This window comes from Schistocerca gregaria, chromosome X, assembly GCF_023897955.1.
Source record: "Schistocerca gregaria isolate iqSchGreg1 chromosome X, iqSchGreg1.2, whole genome shotgun sequence".
In the NCBI taxonomy this organism is placed as follows: Eukaryota; Metazoa; Arthropoda; class Insecta; order Orthoptera; family Acrididae; genus Schistocerca; species Schistocerca gregaria.
In genome coordinates, this window is record NC_064931.1 from 333859071 (window position 1) to 333880209 (window position 21139).

The following is a 21139-nucleotide window of genomic DNA, read 5'->3' on the forward strand; positions in this document are numbered from 1 at the left end:
TGGGGACAGACGTCCCCGATGGGTGGGATGGTGTTGCTCCTGAGGTAGGTGGCGCAGGAGCAACCCGTTGGGTAGAGCCCCCTACTGGCGAGGGGGCAGGAGGAGTTTTACTACTCGTCGATCCGGCCACAATTGGAGAAACAGACGGGGCTAGCACAGGTGTTGTAGCAGCAGCGTAGGAAGATGTCATTCTCACAGGATGGAGTCGGTCGTATTTCCTTTTGGCCTCAGTATAGGTTAGTCGGTCCAGGGTCTTGTATTCCATGACTTTACGCTCTTTCTGAAAAATTCGGCAGTCTGGCGAGGAAGTTGAATGGTGTTCCCCGCAGTTGACACAGATGGGAGGCGGGGCACATGGAGTATTGGGATGTGATGGGCGTCCACAATCTCGACGTGAGGCTGGAAGTGCAGCGAGAAGACATATGGCCGAACTTCCAGCACTTAAAGCACCGCATCGGGGGAGGGATATAGGGCTTAACGTCACATCGGTAGACCATCACCTTGACCTTTTCCGGTAAGGTATCCCCTTCGAAGGCCAAGATGAAGGCACCGGTAGCAATCTGATTTTCCTTCGGACCCCGATGAACGCGCCGAACGAAATGTACACCCCGGCGCTCTCAATTGGCGCGCAGCTCTTCATCAGACTGCAAAAGAAGATAGCTATGGTAAATAACTCCCTGGACCATATTTAAACTCTTATGGGGTGTGATCGTAACGGCAACATCCCCCAACTTGTCACAAGCGAGTAACCATCGTGACTGGGCAGAGGATGCCGTTTGTATCAGGACTGACCCAGAGTGCATTTTTGACAAGCCCTCCACCTCCCCAAACTTGTCCTCTAAATGCTCGACGAAGAACTGAGGCTTTGTGGAGAGAAAAGACTCCCCATCAGCCCTCGTACAAACTAAGAAGCGGGGCGAATAACTGCTACTGCCATCCTGAGACTTACGTTCCTCCCACGGTGTGGCCAGGGAGGGGAACATTTTCGGATCGTACTTCTGAGCGTTAAACTGAGCCCGAGAACACTTAGAGACTGCTGGCGGCTGGCCACCAGCGAGAGACGATGTACCACACTTCATTGCGGGTCATCCGCCCTGATGCCACCTACTTCGACCAAGGGCCCTCCCCACGGGCGCCACCCAGCCACGGCAAGAGCCACCTGGCAGGATGGCCGTTGCCGGGAGTCCCGATACCCCAGGAGGATAGGCATCTACTCCTTGGCATACATGGGGAGTTAACGGCGCAGGCATCAGTAGAGCAATCCCTGTGTTGTCAGGGGGCTACAACCAACAGGGTACATGGCGGCTCCACCACAACAGACTGGCTACCGTGCTGGATGTTAGGTAACATGTGGTCCATGGTCGCCATCGGTGCAGAAAGAGGCACTGCACAGTGCAAGGTATAATCTGCACGCAGAAACAGAGTCATGCCCAAGAGATGGAGAGCGGACAGGACTGCAAGTCAACGGTGTATAAGCTGGCGAAAAGTCTGATCGTAAGATGGACACAATGCACCAAGTAAGGCGCCCTTCCCCAATCGGCTCACTCTTCGGAAAATTGTGAGAGATGGAGGTCAAACCCAACAGGGGACCATCATATAAGGCCGAAAAGTTTGGGACTCCTTTTAGTCGCCTCTTACGACAGGCAGGAATACCGCGGGCCTATTCTAACCCCCGAACCCGCCGGGGGTCATGACTTCATATAAGAAAACAGTTTCTCAAATAATTGCTGCTGATCTTATTTATTTTGTTGCTGAGAAATTTTACCTGACTTTTTTTGACCCATTTGTCTACTAATTCTTATACTTCCAGCTCAACCGTTTGTTTAGTATGTACCTGTTTTGTCCTGTGTGAGGAGAACCTGACTGTGTGTTATAGATACCACAAAAATGTTGTAGGACATGCTGATAGTGATACAATGAAGTGAAAGATTGCTAATTTGTACTTGAGCATAGATAAAATGATGAACTGATAAAAGAATAGGTACCTGAGTATGGACCATGACTACTGGTAAAAGAGAAGTCTAAAGAACTGACTGTCAGTCAAGGCCATAAGATAAAACCATTCACTCTGTAAACATTTGCAACACTTAGTTTTGACAAAATTTCTCATTTATTTTGCACCAATGAAAGACAAAATTTGTTAGTACTGGCTTCTTACATCACAGTACTCCCACCCACAAATACTTGTGTGGAATACTGGTACATTATGTAATGTAATTGAGCCGAAGATACAGTGTGAATCTTACTAAACCAGAGAGCATAATATCTCCATTACAAAAAGAAAAGCTCATACAAAAACTATGTCAACTAAAATTAAATATTTATGTTCCATGTCTTTAAAACAAAGCTGTAGTTTTTAACCAACAATTTTGTAGATTCAATTCTATTACATTTTGTTAAATATGTACTAGCACTGCCTCTGAAAAATATGTAAACTCCTTGCTTTGTATAGTATCTATGTACTTCTTGATCATGTACAGACTTGGCAGGAGGTTGTGATTGGTGGAATGTTGTGGTAAATGGTGGTCAAGTCATTTTGTGAGGCTGCAGAAAGCAGGCATATTCTTTGAGTTATTAGCTACATTGAGTCACAATGCACAAAGAGTTATAAATATTTAAAAGTTTTAGTTTTTTTTACTTCATTTCCTAACTTAAGATTCACCACACATTCACAATCCTTACATCAGTTAATTTTCTACATTCTGGGGCAGCCTACACACATTATCATGTCTTTGAAAAACACAACGAAGGCAGCATCAAGACAAAATGTTGTATCTCAGTATGTGAATAAGTCCATTAATGCATCTCACTTCATAATGTCACGTGTATGGTCTAACGACAAGTCATTCAATATGCAGCACTGAAGTGGTATATTACAAGTTACACAACATGACATCTAGTACCAAGTCGACCATTTTGAGTCCTGTGTCCCAGTTACCATATTTTCTGATTCAGAAGCAAATATGATGTTTAGTTTAATGATATGAAGAGATTTTGATTGATTCATTGAGAGGGGCATGGGACCGAACGGTGAGGTCATCAGTCCTGTGAATCCAAAGTGAGTTACAGAAGAAAGAGTCTGCAAAAATTGGATGGATTCAGTCAGGGAAGTCATATTACAAAATAATGAACATTAAACACACACAGTAAAAACATGAAAGCTGAGACCAAATCTAAAAACTGGAAAGGGGAGGGGGGCAGTCGTGGGGCACAAACTGTGAAGACTGCAAAAGAAGTCCCAACCACAACCAACCTTCCCCTGCTCCAAAACTAAAGGAGAACCTTGTATCTGGAAATAAAAACCACTTTCACGGAGGAAATTGAGGACCAGGTCAATCATTTGTGGATCGTCTGCTAATATTAAATTAAAGGAAGCAGGAGAACTAAACTCAACACGAAGGGCCGAAAGACGGGGACATGCCACCAATATGTGATATATCGTCAGTCTAGTGCCACAACCACGTTGTGGGGGTGGGTCATTCCGTAGGAGGAAACAATGGGTGAGCCGGGTATGACGAATGCATAAACGGCTTAAAACAGTGGACTCATTCCGAGAGGAGAGAAAAGAAGAGCACCAAACTGCAGTAGACTCCTTGACTGAGCGGAGTTTATTACTATGAGCACTAGCGTTCCAGATGGCATGCCACTGTTGGGCAAAGAGAGATTTGATGTAGATCTGCATATCCGCAGCTGGAATCGTGAAAGGAAAAGGGGGGTAAGTATCTGCTTCTCTGGCCAAGCGGTCAGCCAATTCATTCCCTGGGATGCCCACATGACTTGGGACCCAGAGAAAGATGACTGACCAGGTAGCACGTTCAAGGGCAGAGAGGTGGCTATGGATAGCAGAGGCCAAAGGGTGACAAGAATAGCATCAGTTGATAGCCTGCAGGCTGCTAGTGGAGACTGAACAAATTAAAACACTGTGGAGGGAGGCCTGAGAAACAAAAAGTAGAGCCCTGGAAATGGCTAGAAGCTCAGCTGTGAACACACTTCATGATCCTGGCAACAAATGGTGCTCGAAGCCAGTAGGAGACATGAAAAGTGTATCCCACCTATCATTAGTCTTAGAACCATCAGTGTAAAGGTGTAAAAGATGGTGGCACCCTGGAACTCTGCAAGGATGGCACATACAAGATGCCGGTAAACCACAGGAGTAACAGAGACCTTAGGACCCTGGAATAGATCAGACCTAATCCATCGTCTAGGAGGAGGGAGAAATCTCTCATTGGCGAAGAGCACAGGGTACACAGGATGGTCAGGGAACTGGCATATGGCTATTGCGTAAGAGACAAGGAGTTGGCTCCATCGGATGTGTAGAGGGGGAATCACTGCTTCTGTGAGGAGACTATCAACAGGACTAAAGCGAAAGGCACCAATAGCCAGACACACCCTACAATGCTGGACAGGGTCAAGGCATTTAAAAGTGGAAGGAGCTACTGAGCCATAGACCTGACTACCACAATCCAGTCTGGACAAGACCAGATGGAGAAGAGTGGAACGGTCTGCACCCCAAGATGTGTGGGCCAGGAGGCCGAGAGCATTAAGCTTCCACATGCATGTAGCCTTTAGGTGGCAAATGTGGGGCAGCCATATCAGCTAGTTATCAAAAATAAGGCCCAAGAAACGGGACTGTGCTATAACATCGAGGAGCTGGTTGTCTAAATAAAGTTCTGGATTGGGGTGTACTGTGGGTCAACGACATGAATGCATAACCCCCGTTTTGGAGGACAAAAACTGGAAGCCATGGGCAGTGGCCGACGCAAAGGCCTGTAGGATGGCACCTTTGAGCTCATGCTCAGCAGACGCTACCAAGGAGGAGCTGCACCAGATGCAAAAATTGTCTACGTACAATGCTGGGGTAACCAGAGATCCAACGAAGGTCACAAGCCCATTGATGGCAATGTGGATGAGTGCGACAGTTTGCACAGAACCCTGTCAGATACCATTCTCCTGAATCTGAGGGGCACTGAGTGAAGAGCAAACTCGAACCCAGAATAGCCGGTAAGATAAAAACTTGTGGATAAAAATCTGAAGGGGACCACAGAACCCCCAGTCATGGAGGATAACTAAAATGTGATGGCACCAAGCCACATGCCATATGCCTTATGTAGGTCAAAGAAAACTATGACAAGGTGCCAGCAGCAAGTTAAAGCCTGTTGGATGGCTGACTCGAATCAGAGTAAATGGTCAGTTGGAGATCGCACTGCCCAGAAGCCACACTGATACGGAGACAAAAGGCCCCGAGATTCCAATACCCAACATAATATGAAGTTGACCACACTTTCGAGCAGTTTACAGAGTACATTCATAAGGCTAATGAGGTGGTAGCTGTCTTAAGATGTTGGATTTTTCCCAGGCTTAAGGACATGGATAACTATACTGCCTCACCATTGTGATCGAAAAGCACCTGTGAGCCAGATTTGGTTGAAGACCATGAGGAGCTGTTGCCTCTGGGGAACGTCCAAGTGTTGGAGTATCTGATTGTGAATGGAATCTGGCCCTGTGGCTGTGTCTTGTGAAGAGCTAAGAGCCTGCACCAATTCCCACTCAGCGAAAGGTGCATTATAGGGTTCAACATGGTGCAGGAGAAATGGAGGGGGGTCTGTTCAAACTCTACATTTCTGCCAGAGAAAGGTAGGAGGGTAGGAAGCGGACGATGATGCCATCACAAAGTGTGTTCCGTGAAGACCAATGGATCAGTGCACAGAGCACCTTAGAGGTTCAGACTCTGGACAGTTGACTGTTGCTGGTGGCCCAAAACGCTATGGAGCTTTGACCAAACCTGCGATGAAGAGGGATACATACCCAGGGAGGAAACATAGCATTCCCAGTATTCGTTTTTACTCCACTTAATGAGGTAACACGCCCTAGTACGGAGACACTTAAAAGTGAGGAGGTTGGTCTGAGAAGGGCGTCAAATCGCTGCACCACCCACTGACAGTCCGGGACAGTGATGGTGACATCCTTGGTACCAGCCGACGACAAGGGAGCCCTGTGGATAGAGGAACAGCAGTGCAAGTAGAATGAAGGAGAGCAGCAGAGATGCCTTGCACAACTGTATCAATGGATTTCGAGAGGGAGGTGTCAAAGCGGACAGCAGACATGTATAAAGGCCAACTGGCCCTGCGGAATGCCCAACATGGGAGCCTGTCTGGTGGGCAGCAGGGGAACGATAGTATCACTGGAAAATGGTCAGTCACAAAGATCATCATGGCATGACCAATGTAAAGAAGCCACAAGGGCAGGGGAGGAGGTCGTGAGGTGCCATGATCAGTACTGAAGTGAGTACGGAAGCCATCATTGAGGGGAGACAAATCGAGGTCCATGGCAAGATGGTCGGTTAGCATAACCCTACCCATTGAAGTGACACTCCCCCACAGTGGATGGTGGGCATTGAAGTCCCCATGAAGGAGAAACGGGACTGGAGTTGCTGGATTACGGTAGACAGTGCAAATAATCAAGTGACCTACCTGGATGGAGGTAGACATTGCAAATGGTGATTGATGGAGTCGTTTGCACTCTAACTTCTACTACTTCCAAGGTGGTACATAGTGGGATCCAGTCACTAATGACATTAGAACGGACCAAAGAGCAGACTCCATCAGATGCTATTCCAGGTACAGCATGGTTCCGACAGAACACCCGATAACCACGTAAAGTTGGAGAGTGGTCATCACGGAAATGCATTTCTTGAAAAACAAGACAGAATGCAGAATAATCCACTGGATGACCGTGTGGCGCGAGTCCAAGGCAGACATGGAGAAGCCGAGGAGGAGGTCAGGTCACTTGGTCAGTTGTTGTCACCAACAAGGATGGAGTGACATCCACAAATAAGATGTCAGACCCAGGTTGTGAGGGGGGAGATGGCACCACTGGGGGCACTTTGTCTTGGGATCTATGTTACTACTTCTTCACTTTTCTGAGGTAGTGGAGAGCAGGGCACATGGTGAGTACAGGCTTCTGCAAGATCAGGAACCGAAAGATAGCAGGTGACCTTGGGGGCACACACAGATGGTGTGCCTCATAGCCAAGTGCTGATGGGAGTCTTCTGGCCTGAGAGACACTGGGGAGAGGGGTCCTAGGAGGGAGAAGAGATTTTGAGTTCATTATACACTGAAGGGCATAGTGCAAAATTTGATGATGATCGTTGGAGTGCAGGAAGGTGCAGACCACAACAGCACAAACTTCTAACAAACATATCACTGTTACACAGGCAACTAGCTACCTTTACAAATGAAAATCATGCTCTTTAGTACTTACCACCATTTTGCTTCAGAATATATATATATCTGCCTTTGGGGTGAATTATCTTAATATCTGAAACAAAGAAAAATAGATGTAGTACAAACACACACACACACACACACACACACACACACACACACACACACACACACACACGAGGCCCTCAAGTAACAAATTTATATTTTAAAATAGTAAATCTACATTACATTTATGAACACTTCCACAGTGATTATCAGTTGCCAAATTTTGAATTTGACATGGACAGAAGTGTGCAGCGATACAAGTTCTTGATATGATATTTGTTCTGTTTCGTATTTATATTATAGTGTATGTACTGTATTCAGACATTCTTGGCTTATCATCCAGTACATATTTGATATACAATGTTCATGTAAAAAATTGCCGATTCTTCAGAGTACATTAATCATTGGAACCCTGAAGGAATATATGGACACGGCACTATGAGTCAAACTAAGAATCTGCATAACTGCTTTGTCATGTCTGTAGAAGGAATATGCAGACAACACAGACAATAAAATGACATTGTAACAAAGTAATTCAAAACTCCTGGTAACATTTCTGTACTTTTGCTGCACAACTTTGTTGCCCATGAAGACAGAAAATTCCACATACGGCACAATTTTTTTTTCTTCCAACCTTCTCCTCCGATTCCTTCATTTTTCTATTCTTTGTACTGACAGTGCTGTTTACAGTACTGACATAGGCATCATTAATTGTTACAGAAAACTGATATTAAGTTAAGAAACAATCATCAAGCAACGAAGCACATATGGGCACCCAACAATTTTCATGTTCCATAAATGCCCACATGAAGGAAAACTTGAAATATTCAATAAGTCAATGAATGCATGCTCCTTTTGTATGTTGCACTTTAAACACTATTATTAAAGTTAGTACACTTGGAATTTTAATAATGGCACTATTTTGTTTATTTTATTTATACTTAATATGGTAATGAAGAAACTGCAAAAATGTGAGAAATTAAGGAGATGGGACCTGGATAAACTGAAAGAACCAGAGGTTCTACAGAGTTTCAGAGAGAGCATAAGGGAACAATTGACAGGAATAGGGGAAAGAAATACAGTAGAAGAAGAATGGGTAGCTCTGAGGAATGTAGTAGTGAAGGCAGCAGAGGATAAAGTAGGTACAAACACGAGGGCTGCTAGAAATCCTTGGGTAACAGAAGAAATATTGAATTTAATTGATGAAAGGAGAAAATATAAAAATGCAGTAAATGAAGCAGGCAAAAAGGAATACAAACGTCTCAAAAATGAGATCGACAGGAAGTGCAAAATGGCTAAACAGGGATGGCTAGAGGACAAATGTAAGGATGTAGAAGCTTATCTCACTAGGGGTAAGATAGATACTGCCTACAGGAAAATTAAAGAGACCTTTGGAGAGAAGAGAACCACGTGTATGAATATCAAGAGCTCAGATGGCAGCCCAGTTCTAAGCAAAGAAGGGAAGGCAGAAAGGTGGAAGGAGTATATAGAAGGCTTATACAAGGGCGATGTACTTGAGGACAATATTATGGAAATAGAAGAGGATGTAGATGAAGACGAAATGGGAGATACGATACTGCGTGAAGAGTTTGACAGAGCACTGAAAGACCTGAGTCGAAACAAGGCCCCCGGAGTAGACAACATTCCATTAGAACTACTGACGGCCTTGGGAGAGCCAGTCATGACAAAACTCTACCAGCTGGTGAGCAAGATGTATGAGACAGGCGAAATACCTTCAGACTTCAAGAAGAATATAATAATTCCAATCCCAAAGAAAGCAGGTGCTGACAGATGTGAAAATTACCGAACTATCAGTTTAATAAGCCACGGCTGCAAAATACTGACGCGAATTCTTTACAGACGAATGGAAAAACTGGTAGATGCTGACCTCGGGGAGGATCAGTTTGGATTCCGTCGAAATGTTGGAACACGTGAGGCAATACTGACCTTACGACTTATCTTAGAAGAAAGATTAAGAAAAGGCAAACCTACGTTTCTAGCATTTGTAGACTTAGAGAAAGCTTTTGACAATGTTGACTGGAATACTCTTTTTCAAATTCTAAAGGTGGCAGGGGTAAAATACAGGGAGCGAAAGGCTGTTTATAATTTGTACAGAAACCAGATGGCAGTAATAAGAGTTGAGGGGCATGAAAGGGAAGCAGTGGTTGGGAAAGGAGTGAGACAGGGCTGTAGCCTCTCCCCGATGTTATTCAATCTGTATATTGAGCAAGCAGTAAAGGAAACCAAAGAAAAATTTGGAGTAGGTATTAAAATTCATGGAGACGAAGTAAAAACTTTGAGGTTCGCCGATGACATTGTAATTCTGTCAGAGACGGCAAAGGACTTGGAAGAGCAGTTGAACGGAATGGACAGTGTCTTGAAAGGAGGATATAAGATGAACATTAACAAAAGCAAAACGAGGATAATGGAATGTAGTCAAATTAAATCGGGTGATGCTGAGGGAATTAGATTAGGAAATGAGACACTTAAAGTAGTAAAGGAGTTTTGCTATTTAGGAAGTAAAATAACTGATGATGGTCGAAGTAGAGAGGATATAAAATGTAGACTGGCAATGGCAAGGAAAGCGTTTCTGAAGAAGAGAAATTTGTTAACATCGAATATAGATTTATGTATCAGGAAGTCGTTTCTGAAAGTATTTGTTTGGAGTGTAGCCATGTATGGAAGTGAAACATGGACGATAACTAGTTTGGACAAGAAGAGAATAGAAGCTTTCGAAATGTGGTGCTACAGAAGAATACTGAAGATAAGGTGGATAGATCACGTAACTAATGAGGAGGTATTGAATAGGATTGGGGAGAAGAGAAGTTTGTGGCACAACTTGACTAGAAGAAGGGATCGGTTGGTAGGACATGTTTTGAGGCATCAAGGGATCACAAATTTAGCATTGGAGGGCAGCGTGGAGGGTAAAAATCGTAGAGGGAGACCGAGAGATGAGTACACTAAGCAGATTCAGAAGGATGTAGGTTGCAGTAGGTACTGGGAGATGAAGAAGCTTGCACAGGGTAGGATAGCATGGAGAGCTGCATCAAACCAGTCTCAGGACTGAAGACCACAACAAATACATGGTAATGAACATCTAAGTCAGCAAATATTTTAAAAAAATGCTATTCTCAAAATTCTGCTGCTTTTCCGTCTGTTCAGTTCTGTTTACTTGGACATGTATTTTACATGTATATGTGGACTACAATTAACTCAAATCCACTGAGACATAAATTGAAGCTGCGAGCAATATTGTTTGGACAAGATTCAGTATCACGGGTGGGCAATGGATTCTATCGACCACCAGACTCTCATCCTGATGCAACTGAAAAGTTCAGAGGTAACCTCGGTTTCCTAGTGTATAAGTTCCCAAATCATAATGTATTCAGCAGAGAAGACTTCAATAATTCAACAATCAGTTGGAGTAATTTTAGTGGTGAGCATGACAAGACACCCTGTGAGGCATTACTAAATGCCTTCTCTGAAAACTACTTAGAAGTGATGGTTCAGAACCCCACAAACTATGGAAATATATTATATCTAATGGCAACACACAGACCTGACCTCCTACAGGATGTTCTCAATGACATCGAGGCAGTTGTAGCAACAATGATTACCAAAGTACAAATGAGTGAGTAAATCTGTAGAGAGTTGTGTATACTCAGTAAACTCCATGAAAGGCAGTAATCTCATATCTCAAAGAAGAATTTCAAACTTTCAGTTGAAGACAGAAGCATGTAGAGAGACAATGGCTCCAGTTAAAAACAATAGTTGACCATACACTGGATAGATACGTACCTAGTAGAACAGTTTATAACGGGAAGACTTCTCCATGGTATGCAGTCACTGTAGAAAAACTTCTAAAGAAACAAACTAATGCATAACAACAGATGTAAAAGAAAGCATAGGGCTACAGATAGTGAGGCACCCAAAACGGACTTGCCTGTCAACAGGTCAATGCATGAAGCCTTCAATGACAATTGTAGCAGAATCTTACAAAAGCCTTCTCACAAAACCCAAGTAAATTCTGGTCACACATTCAGGCTGTCAGTAGAACGAGATTTGGTGTCCATATACACAAGTATGACAGGAACTGAAAATTTAGGGTACCAAAGCAAAAGCAGCTAACATCATTTGAAAATGTATCTTTACAAAGGAACTAGGAGTACAGCCTCAGTTTAATTCTCACACTACAGCAAAGATGGGTGAAATAGTTATTTGTACCAGCAGTGTCAAGAAACAGCTGAAAATAAATAATGTTCTAGGACTTTATAGAATCCCTGCCTATAAAAAATTTAAGGCTGCATTAGTCCCACTTTAAACTATAATCAACCATAGATTTCCCTAATAAATAACGGTGCCTAGTAGTTGGAAGAGATCAAATCTACCCTTAAGGAGGATTGCGGAAACAATTTATAAAATTCTTGTACAATATTTTTGACCTCTGTCTGCTGCAGAATCTTAGAACATATTCTGAGCTCAAAGGTAATGAGATATTTCGAACAGGATGATCACCACCGTGCCAACTAGCACTGGTTCTGAAAAATATATCATGTGGACCTGACACCTTTCTAACAGCCTAGGCAATGAAGACCAAATAAAGGTCTAAAAGGGACAAAAAATCAGCTACTCACAAAATTTTGTACAGTGGTAGTAGGTAATGTCAACAACATATTGAACATCCCCACCGCAAGGGTGCGTGCATGGTGGTGGGGGCCATTTAAAGGTCACTTTATGTTTTTCTTTAATACCTCTATAACTGCAACTTATAGCAAAAATGTTTAGCAGTACAAAATAAAATTACATTAAATTCCCTACAAAAAAAAAAAAGTTCTACTCATATTTTTCTCTAGGTCTAATAGTTCCCGCATTGCAGGGGATGGAAAAATTGCAGATTATTAAAAATAGTGTATTAATGGTATAACAATGTTTACTGTTAAATGAAGTATCTTAAATGTGTGTATCATGTCTAAGTGCAGTAAAGCTGTACTAAGGAATTAATTCTATTCTCAGTGTGTAACAGGGTGGAGGAAGCAGGGGAAGGGAGGAAGGGTAGATGTGTCAGGGAAGGTAGATCAACAGATTGCAGTCATGCAAACTGAAGAGTAATCATGTGATTCTACACACTAACTCGCTACATCACAATAAGCAACTACAAGGTGCTTCACAAAGTTATATGAATCCTCCACAACACGCCTTATGAAACACTGGTGATGGAGTGTGCAGACATGCCCAGGGGAGGGGGGTGAGGGGTGGAGCGAACCAAGCAACGAGATCATTGGTCCCATTGGATTTGGGAAAGACGGGGAAGGAAGTCACCCATGGCCTTTCAAAGGAACCATTCCAACATTTTCCTGGAGCAATTTAGGGAAATCACGGAAACCCTAAATCAGGATGGCAAGATGTGGGTTTCAACTGGCGTCCTGACGGATAAGTCCAGTGTGCTAACCACTGTGCCACTTCGGTAGGTGGGATGGGAGTATCTTAAAGTCCTTAACACTATATGGAATACAGATGTAAGTTACTAATACTAATGCAAGAAACACATATGGACAGAATCTATGTGAATCTCTCTGCACTGTTCTACACTGCTAGTAGCGAAAATGATTCTTAGTCACCTTGTACAGCAGCTGTAGCATTCTTCTGTAAAAGGCGAGTTCCCCATTATGAGAGCTGCTCAGTTTTCATTTTACAGATAGACTATACCTCCCCATCATTTTCTGTCCAGTTCTCTTATGTAAGTAGACAAAATAACATTACTGAGCCGGTCATACAGTGGAGTTGTTTTCAGTTTATTAAGTGAGTACTTATTTGCAGTTGATAACTGAGCTATTACGTAGAAATGTTTTAACAGTTGGAGCTGTTAACTGACTGCCATACTGAAGAGCCTGTCCTAAGTGAAACATGTTGTTAACACGTATTTGACAATGTTGATTTTATTGATTCCACTACCACTGTCCAGAATACTTTGCACTGCTTGAGGGCATGGAATGTGTCACCCTGGTATCAGCTCTTCCAACATCTGAAGAGGCCCAGAGGCTTAAATTGTCTCCCTCTGCAACAGAAGTCAAGCAATGCATTACAGCAGATTACTGTTCTAGAGAGTTGTATACCATCAGACATATTCACAGCAACCTTGAAAGATACACGGTGGTTGTGTGGTATGGGGCTCTACTCCTTGCAGCCCACTCTACAAGTGCCAGCACTTCCTGAATGGAAGAGATTTATGCAGAGTACCAGTAACACATTGTTGAAAGAAGTGCAGTAAGTTTCTTGTCATTCATTAACTCACGACTAAGTGACTATGATACCTTTCCCGCAAACACTACAAAGATCACTGACATCATCACGCCTACAAGTTACACACTTCTCAGCCACTGTTTATAGAAATGTATTCTATATGAAAACTCATTTAAAGATTGCAAATAAGTTCTCATCCAATAAATTGAAAGTAACCCTACTATATAAACATGAGCTCAATGAAGTTATTTTGTCTATCCACATAAGAGAACTAGCAAGAAATGCTGGGGTGGAACAGCCTGTCTGCAAAATGAAAAGTGAGCAGCACTCATGGTGGGAGAATGACGACTCAGACTCGGACTCAATTTCCCCACTAGCAGTGTAGAACAGTGTGGAAAGGTTTATGAAGATTCTGTCCACATGCATTTCCTACATTAGTATTATTAGTAACTCATTGTTATTCCGTGCAGTGCTAATGCAATTAACAACCCCCCCCCCTCCCTCCTCGGAGAATTCTGTGAACTGCATCACCAGTTATTCATGAAGTGCACTGTGGAGGGTCAGTATAACTTTGTGAAACACCTTGTAGTTGCATCTGTAATCACCTGCTTGCTCTTCATTTTACAGACCTATGAAGGAGGAGAGTGCATGAGCAAAAGCCAGCAATCTACCTTCCCTGATGCTTCTACCTCCATCCCCAGAATACAATCTATCCCTTAACACAGCTCTGCTGCACTTAGATGTAGTACACACATTTAAGATTTATTCTTAACCCACTTCATTTAACAAACACTATTTTTAATAATATATGATTTTTCTACTACCTGCAATGTGAAAATTATTAGTCCTAGAGAAAAAATAATAGGACTCTTTGTAATAAATTTAATGTAGTTTAATTTTATACTGGGAATCATGTTCACAAGCAGCTGTTATTTTCAAGTAAAACATAAAAAAGGAACCCTTTAAACAACCCCCCCCCCCCCCCCCACACACACACACACACACACACACGCACACGCACACGCCGCCAGTGGCAGCGGAGATGTTTATTATGATGTTGACACTTCTTCTTATTAATGCACAAAAATTTCCCTTCGCTGACTGGACTAAGTGCCATGGTCAAGCAACACACAACACCAAGGTTGTTTCCAGTGTCACAGAAGTTTTGCTGGGAAGCCCTTGCACAACCTCCATACAGTCCCAATCTCTCCCCATGCAATGTTCACATTTTTGAATCCCTGAAGAAAGACATTCGTGGCCATCAATTTGCTTCAGACAATGAGGTGCACACCTGTGTAGTTAAGTTACAGACTGTCCTGTAACATAATAAAATTTGGAGCCCACTAGCATCAGAGGGCTGCAAATATGGAGACATGAAGAATACAGATTTAGAATGTTAATTGTGTTTGTTTTCTTTAAAAAGCTCCAAGAGTTTTCACATAAAGTTTGCAGGCATTACCTCCCAGCATGACTTTGTAATAAACAATTTATTTACTTTTTTTCCCTTCTTTCTTGCTTTCATTTGTCTGGCAGAAAAGTTACAGGTCTTATTATTAATGTTGCTGCTTTGTATGTTTTATCAGCAAGTAAACAGGTTTTTCAGAACCTCATCAGCAAACTGAGGAATGATAAACCACATATAACACTGTACAAACAATTTTCCTTTCCAGAATCAGTTTTCACTCTGCAGCAGTGTGTGTGTCAATTTGAAGCTTCCTGCCAGATTACAGCTGTATGCTGCACCAGGACTAAATCTTGGGGTCTCGAGAACTGGCTGTGAAAGCTAAGGTCCCATGTGGGAATAGCAGCTTGGCATACAGTCTTAATCTGCAAAGTAGTTTCAACTCTCCTTTCAGCTGTATTATTGTGTAGTTCCAGTCATATAATGCTGGTTTTGGGGTAATCTGATTCATTTCCCATGAACCAGCTACATAATCAAAGTGTAATCAGCTTCCATGAAATATATTTCCTCAGATTTTCTGGATCCTTACAACAAAAGCTCATGGGCTCATAAGACACCTGGCTGCTGAGGCAATTGCTTGGGCTGATACAGCTTGAAGCAGCTCACTTTTCTTAGTTTGGAATAGGAGCTGATACAGGATTATGAAACAAATGTTTATTTAAAGACTCTCGAAAATCTGGGGAAGACCAGTTAGGGGAAGTTGACTACACCACTCTTCTCACAGGTGCTTAAATACTGAACCATATAAGCCAGTCAGTAGCAATATAAACTGAAGTGAACAATACAGGACACAGCTGTAAGAAAACCTACTTATGCAGAAGTCACTAGAAGCTGGTGTTTAGGAGTCGTATGCATGTGACATTTGTTAGATTCTGAGAATGAACACCAAGAAGAAATTTACTTGAATTACATTTCATTAAAATCATGGCCAAAAAAGTTTACAACAGGTGTGCAAACAGTTTGTCTTCAGTCTCATTACACACTCAGTACCAGGGTTTACACATAGGGTAGTTACGCTTGTGCCTATGGCACCGAGAGGAAAGGGAACCCAAAAGACCTGGATTGGCACTCGACTTTTTGAGGACGCTTCATCACAAAAAAGCCTGCCATTTTGAAAATATGGAAGGCAAGCCATATACAAAGTGTGTATTTAGCTTATTTGCAAAAGCACATAGTAAGTGAATGTTTTGGCAATGCATTTTATTTGGGAGGTGCTATTAACAAAGATGAGAAACCAACACCATTGAAGCTTTTGTCATTTCAGCTACAAAAATAACTAAACCAATTATATTGGAATGTTATGGTTGCATTCAAAATACACCTGTCAATGGCAATATCTAACTTTTAGAGAAAACGTCATTTCCTGTGTTGAGGACCGAAAAGAATTAAAAATTATCTCTGAATTAATGTTTTGTAAAGACGACTATGTATTATTTGTACAGAAAATTGAATGTGAAATTACAAATATGATTAAATTGTGATGGCACTATTGATGACTTCACCAGAAAGAAGTCTTCACGAAAAGATTTGTAGGTTACTGTTTATAGTCATGATTTAACATTAAAATACATTTACTTCTTTTTTGTGAATAAACTGAAGCAAATCAGTTTGATTTGTCCTGTTATTCTAAGTTGAAAATTGCTATTGCTTTTCCCTCCAACAAACCCCATTCCCATCCAAAACAGGGCACTATATAAGTCATGCTTGGCCCATCCCTCACTCCGGTACAAATTTCTGGAGAAATATACCTGTAAGCACAAACATAAATTAAGTACAGAGTCTATGATATGTTTCTTTTAAGTAATTCAATTATTGACTACTTTTTTTGTAAAATGCAATCTTAATTATGTAACATTTGAAAACAAAAATGCCACAATGTCTAGCCCTGCTCAGTACCTCCTGGAAAATGACCATCCAAGACTATTGAGCATGGCAGGATTTAATTTCATGCTTTGAACAATCACTGGATTGTTCCATCAGCTCAGATCTAGTAATGAATCACCTATGGAAAAATTTCATTAGGGTGTTAAATCGGACTAATGCACCTGTCATGCAGTAGATCCTGCTCAACATCTTCAGAGCACCTTGAAGTCAACTGTTATCTGTAACCACACATCAACAGCAGAATGTACTGAGCCACAATCATGCTAGAACCAGAGGTGTTTGTGAATGTCAAGCAGTAATGCATTCACAAGTTTAACATGTGCAGCAAACTACAGACTAATGGTAAGCATGTAGTAAGCAAAAGTATAAGTCTTAGAAAATGGTTATCAGACACTCCAGTCCAAATGTTCACAGTAAACAGAACATATGGAAATGGTTATTAGAGTCTGTGAGATTCTAGACACCAAATAGAAGATCTATTCTTACTACAGTCCATTGGCTGCCTGTTGCTAAAATGACAACAATTGAGGTTCGTCCAGAACGCACCAATCACAATGCCGACTCCACTACAGTGCGCAGGGTCTAGTAACCCTACACTGACCCATAAGTGACTCTCACTGGATTAAAATAAAAAATAATACTAGAATCTGTTGATCTCACTCCCAAGAAATTTTTCTGAGGGAGTGTTGGGAGTTTAATTCTCGTATACAGGTGGTCCTGAGGTCCTTTGAGGTAACCATGTTAGTTCACAGTCCAATAGCATTTCTAAAAAGCAATCATCATTTAACACTTCTAGGCTAAAAGCTACACCCAAAATCATTATAGGCCCATACCCATGTCTTCTGAATGGCCAATCAAAGATGAAGTTTTGTGAGTACAGGCAGAAGACAGTGACATACAAGGCCACTGATACATTTGGTCCCACAACAGCAGCTATTCCATTTAACAAAACTCATATCTGTGGAAAGTTACTTCAGACGCCCCACCCATGTAATGTAGATAAGATGTGGTGACACCATGTGGAAGTGGGGGTGCCAATGTGCAAAAGCATCACTGGCAGTAAAAAAGTCCAACAGGTGGTTTTGGATCTGAACATTCAAAACTCAAATTTCTTGTTCCACTTTCTATTATTGCATAGGTATAACTCCCACATCCCAAATCTCGTTCAACATCAAAAGGATGCTTTGCTAAAGTCACTAAGGTCATGAAGCATTTCATTATTTATGGGTTCTGCACCTGGGGAGGTATTTCTGCATTGTGCTAACTAACTGTTGAATTCCCAATCTGTAAAACTGGAATTATAGGTCTTACCAGTCGAACGTTAAAAGATTGCATACTATGTTTGGTTAAAATATGTTGAGTAAAATTGGCTGAAAATTGTTTGAAGCTGCCATTTCAGCATAGAATATTCCCAGTAATTTGGCTATATAGAAAAGATTGGTATGAAGTACTCTTCAGCCTAGAACTCCAGACATTCCAGATTGGAAACGATCCAACACCTGGACATGTGTTGTATGTATTCACTGAAGCAGTATACTGTTCCCAACAGTCCACTTTCTGTAGTTTCCTTAAATAACGCACTTTTACTCAGTCATTTATACAAAATCAGACTACTCACAGAACGTTCTTTGTTTTTGATAGCCTTGGCTATTTCTTGAGATCACCACAGTACAGTCTTGGATCAACATGGTCTAGACGAGTAGGATATCACTTTATGCACTGTAGGGGTAGTCACATTCACTGTTTCTTGTACTATGTCTTCAATGTCCTATTTTGGGGATACTGTGAAATTGGCTTATAAGCTCATAAGCAGCTTAAGCCGGTATTACACTATCAAATTTCTTTGTCATAGATTTGATCAAAGATGTGATAAAATATTTGTCATATATATTTGACAAAGATCTTTGACGTGGCGCTAAAAAGGGGTATTACACTGTCATCATATTTTTCATCAAAGTTCAAGATGGATGGCTGACAACAACAACTTGTTATTAACTGCAGTAGTTGCATGTACCACAACTGCACTGTGTGCACATGCGGAAGAGAAGCGGGGGCAAAAAAGGAAACGTACCTGGATGAAGCCGTGGGTTTTATGACAACACGATAAAAGCATTCAAGAAAACTTGTTATGTGAGCTTATAGTGGAGGATGTCAAGTCATATATCAATTACTTAAGAATGAATGAGCATACATTTCTGTGTGTGCTCAGTGAAGTGTATCTCCATATCACAAAGCACAATACTCTCTTAAGAACTGCTATATCTGCAGAAGACAGGTTCACTGTAACACTCTTATTCCTTGCTACAGGAGAGATTTAGGTTAGGTTAGGTCTCCAATCTTCTTAATCTATTCTTTATTCAAGGTGCCTCACGTTGTAAAGTGCCTCATCAGCTTCATACATCTCTATTAATTTTGTAGTTGCCAGTACACACCAACTGTTTTTTTTAAGGGTTTAAGGGCACTCAGCTACTGAGGTCATTAGCACCCAGCCACAATTGTAAGAGCACATAGAATCTAGTAAAATTCAAAGGGTGGGGGGGGGGGGGGGGGTGTGGAGGGGAGACACCAGAAAGTTCTTACAAAGATGCAGATAAAATAAGTGAAAGAGTTAGATGTCTTTGGACAAGCCAGTCAAAGTAATAAAACGAAGAACACGAGCAGCTGCTCGAGCTTCATCAGCTAAAATATCCTGTAAAGTAGATGGCAGAGACAGGACAACACGAGATTGACTAAAACAGAGACGACAATAAAACATGGCGCACTGTCAATGCATGACCACAAGGGCACTGGGGGGCTGGGTCACGGGAGAGCAGGTAGCGGTGGCTAAACCGGCAATGCCCAATCCGCAACCTGGTCAGAAGGACCTCTTCTCGCCGAGATGTTCGGGAGGAGGTTGTCCAAGCAGTTGGGAACGGTTTTACAGCCCGGAGCTTGTTTCCTTGAAGTGATGACCAAGTATCCCACCACAATGACACAAGCCACATACAAACAACCCCACTAATGTCAGATGACGGGACACAATGGGAAGCTGGCCGAGGCAGGAGGACTGCAGCCTTGGCTGCAGCAACAGCAGCCTCATTCCCAGGCACTCCTACATGGCCGGGAACCCACAGAAAGCTGACAGGAGAGCCATCAGCAGCAAACTAATGGAGGGACTGCTGGATCCGGTGCACCAAGGGATGGACCGGATATGGAGCTCCAAGGCTCTGAAGAGCACTGAGTGAATCAGAGCAAAGTACATACGATGAATGGTGGTGGCAGCGGGCATACTGAATGGCCTGATGGAGAGCAAAAAGCTCGGCCGTAAAGCTGGAACACTGGTCGAGGAGCCGGTATTTAAAGGTGACGGCCCCGACGACAAAGGCACAGCTGACACCATCGTCAGTTTTGGAGCCATCAGTGTAAATAAAGGTGTGACTGGCAAGTCGCGCACGAAGTTCGACAAACCGTGAGCAATACACTGCAGCCGGAGTACCCTCCTTCGGGAGCGAGCTGAGGTCGAGATGAATATGAACCGGAGCCTGGAGCAAAGGCGGTGTCGGGCTCTAACCCTCTCTGAAGGTGGTAGGGAGGGCAAAATCCAATTGTCGAAGCAGGCTATGAAAGCGGACTCCAGGGGGCAGCAGGGCAGACACGTACAACCCATACTGACGGTCGAGAGAATCGGCGAAGAAGGACTGATAAGAAGGGTGGTCGGGCATTGACAACAGCTGGCAGGCATACCGACAAAGCAGTACGCAGCGCCGGTAGGTCAATGGTAATTCGGCAGCTTCAGCATAAAGACTCTCGACGGGACTAGTGTAGAATGCTCCGGTCGCAAGACGTAACCCCCGATGGTGGATGGAGTTGAGACGGCGTAAGAGGGATGGCCGAGCAGACGAGTAGACGAGGCTCCCATAATCCAGCTTTGATCGGACTATAGACCGATACAAGCGAAGCAGGACAGTGCGATCCGCTCCCCAAGATGAACCACTAAGAACTCTGAGGACATTAAGGGAACGTGTACAACAGGCAGCCAAATAAGAGACGTGCGGAGACCAACAAAGTTTCCTGTCCAGTGTGAGCCCTAGAAACTTAGTTGTTTCCACGAATGGGAGAACAACGGGACCGAGATGTAAGGATGGCAGAAGGAACGTTTTATATCGCCAAAAGTTGATGCAAACCATCTTCTCTTCAGAGAACCGGAAGCCATTAGCCACACTCCATGAGTATAGGCTGTCAAGACAACGCTGAAGGCAGCGCTCCAGGAGGCATGTTCTCTGGGCACTGCAGTAGATCGCGAAGT

The 21139-nt window shown here is 42.7% G+C and overlaps 1 protein-coding gene across 1 annotated transcript in view; it reads right to left on the reverse strand.

Moving 5' to 3' along the window:
• The window catches only part of LOC126299363 (UPF0587 protein v1g245604), a 138661-nt gene that overhangs the window by 91484 nt on the left and 26038 nt on the right, over positions 1–21139 (reverse strand). The window contains exon 2 of the mRNA XM_049991224.1: positions 7261–7317. Coding sequence (XP_049847181.1) covers positions 7261–7266 — 6 coding nt within the window. The 5' untranslated portion in view covers positions 7267–7317. The remainder of the gene's footprint in view (positions 1–7260; positions 7318–21139) is intronic.